This window comes from Haplochromis burtoni, unplaced genomic scaffold (assembly GCF_018398535.1).
Source record: "Haplochromis burtoni strain Fernald_Lab_line unplaced genomic scaffold, NCSU_Asbu1 Contig_1271, whole genome shotgun sequence".
NCBI lineage: Eukaryota > Metazoa > Chordata > Actinopteri > Cichliformes > Cichlidae > Haplochromis > Haplochromis burtoni.
Window position 1 is genome coordinate 52059 of NW_024583632.1, and position 2305 is coordinate 54363.

Genomic DNA, 2305 nt, shown 5'->3' on the forward strand with positions numbered 1-2305 from the left:
ATGAGTGACGAAACGTTTCTCCCACTGAAAACGCTACGTCCAGATGAACAGAATCAAACATTTGAAGTGAAGGGTAATGGTAGAGTCAGAACTGATCAGTGAAGCTTTGTTCTTTGACCAGGAGAGATTTTCTGAAATGTGCATGCAGGAACTTGGTGCCACTGATTAATAAAATGTAGGACTGTTCCTTTATCAGTGTCTCACAGTATGTGTGTGAGAGTGATGTAATGTCCATGTGTGCAAGCTGACTGTGCTGGTCTAACCCACCCTTCTCCTTTCAGGGTGGAGCCTGCTGGAGTCCGATGGTTGAGACCAGGTCTGAGGAAGTGTAAGTGTGTTTTTAATTCATGAAAACAAAGCAGCACACATTCAACCATCTTCAAACTGTCACATAACTCATTCACATCTCTGATGTCAGGAGTCATCATCACAGTGTCAATGAACAGATGATGGCTCAATAACTGCAGCTGGATTGTGTTTGTTCTCTCCATCAGATTCCTGTCAACTCACAATCGACACAAACACAGTACACACAAACCTCAAACTGTCTGACAATAGCAGGAAGGTGACGCGTGTGGAGAAGGTTCAGTCATATCCTGATCATCCAGACAGATTTGATGGTTTGTGGCCTCAGCTGCTGTGTAGAAATGGACTGACTGGTCGCTGTTACTGGGAGGTTGAGTTAAGAGGAGATGTTTTTATATCAGTGAGTTACAGAAGAATCAGAAGGAAAGGAGGCAGAGATGACTGTGTGTTTGGATGGAACGACCAGTCCTGGAGTTTGAGGTGCTCTGATGATGGTCCTCTGTCTGTCTGTCACAATAACAGTGGAATATCCATCTCCTCCTCCTTCTCCTCTGCCTCTAACAGAGTAGCAGTGTATGTGGACTTTCCTGCTGGCACTCTGTCCTTCTACAGAGTCTCCTCTGACACTCTGATCCACCTCCACACCTTCAACACCACATTCACTGAACCTCTTTATCCTGGATTTAGATTCTGGTCTCCTGTTTCTTCAGTCTCTTTGTATTGAGTTGAGTGGAAAGAGTGTCCTCCTGTTAGAGAAACACTGACTGTTGAACAGATTGTTCAGTTCTAAAACACAGAGCATTACAGTAATCCAAACAAGATGAAATAAAAGCATGGAGTACTGTTTTAAAATGCGGCCTGGATAAAATAGGTCTTACCAAGCCAAGCACATTTAATTGATAAAGTGGACTTGACAGTAACCCTAATTTGAATATCCAATTAATATCAAATTATTCTCGTTTGGCTCTTGTTGGAGGCGGTCGCACTTTCTCCTTCTCCCTCTCCCTTATCTTTCCTGCTTGGCTTCTCATGTCCTTGTCTAGTCTTGTCTACATTTTTAGGGTTAGGGTTAGAGTTCTCAGACTATGCTCATTGAACCCAACACGGATAAGATCTCGGAGAAGCGTGCTCAGACGGTGCTCTTTGAGCACAAATTTGACAAAATCTTGGAGAAGCTCATGGCTCTCCAACGGGAGATTGAGAGACCAGTGATTGGCATTTAGATCAACTGTAAAATTGAGATGCAGTTGTTCGCACTAAAGGAAAACCACCATCATTTCATGTGGCTACCATATCGGCATCAGACCGAAGGCTGAACAACAACAAATTCTCTCCCTGATAGCAGAACTCTTTAGACTCTTCGTCCCCATCTGGATTCCAAACGCCTCCAAATTCTTATCTCCAGCCAAGGTCAGACGGCAGGCCTGGGCCCAGCGCTGGATAGATGGCTGCAAGGTCGGATGGCTGTGTCTATATCTGCTCACCCCACCCCTCACCTACCTCCATTGCTTGTCATGTGTTTTCATGGTGTTATGATGTGGAGATTTATGTGATTTTTGTGCTGAGGAGTTTTTGTTTTTCTGTTTTCATACTGACCTCCCACCAGGATCCCAGTATGAGTAGAGGTCTTCTTTTCCCACCTCTACCTACCCATTGTATTGTACATTTCATTGTTTTTCCAACTACTACCTGTCTCCGACCTGTAAATGGTAAATGGCCTGTATTTGTATAGCGCTTTACTAGTCCCTAAGGATCCCAAAGCACTTTACATGTCCAGTCATCCACCCATTCACACACTGGTGATGGCAAGCTACAGTGTAGCCACAGCCAGCCAGTTGTCTTGACACAACGACCGAGACTGTCCAAGCCGGGGCTCGAACCGGCAACCTTCCGATTACAAGGCGAACTCCCAACTCTTGAGCCACAATCGCCCATCTTCCCATCTGATGTCTGTGTTATGAATGTATGGTCGGGGAGGTCCAATTTCATTGCAGGTTGT

The 2305-nt window shown here is 44.9% G+C and overlaps 1 protein-coding gene across 1 annotated transcript; it reads left to right on the forward strand.

Annotated features, from left to right (window-relative positions):
- Nucleotides 1-228: 228 nt before the first annotated feature.
- On the forward strand, nucleotides 229-2035 carry LOC121813206 (neoverrucotoxin subunit beta-like; the record flags this gene model as incomplete). Its single annotated transcript, XM_042216824.1, has 2 exons — nucleotides 229-328; nucleotides 495-2035. Coding segments are annotated over 2 exons (636 nt in total), but the record flags the coding sequence as incomplete, so codon positions are not given.
- Between the last annotated feature and the right edge of the window lie 270 nt (nucleotides 2036-2305).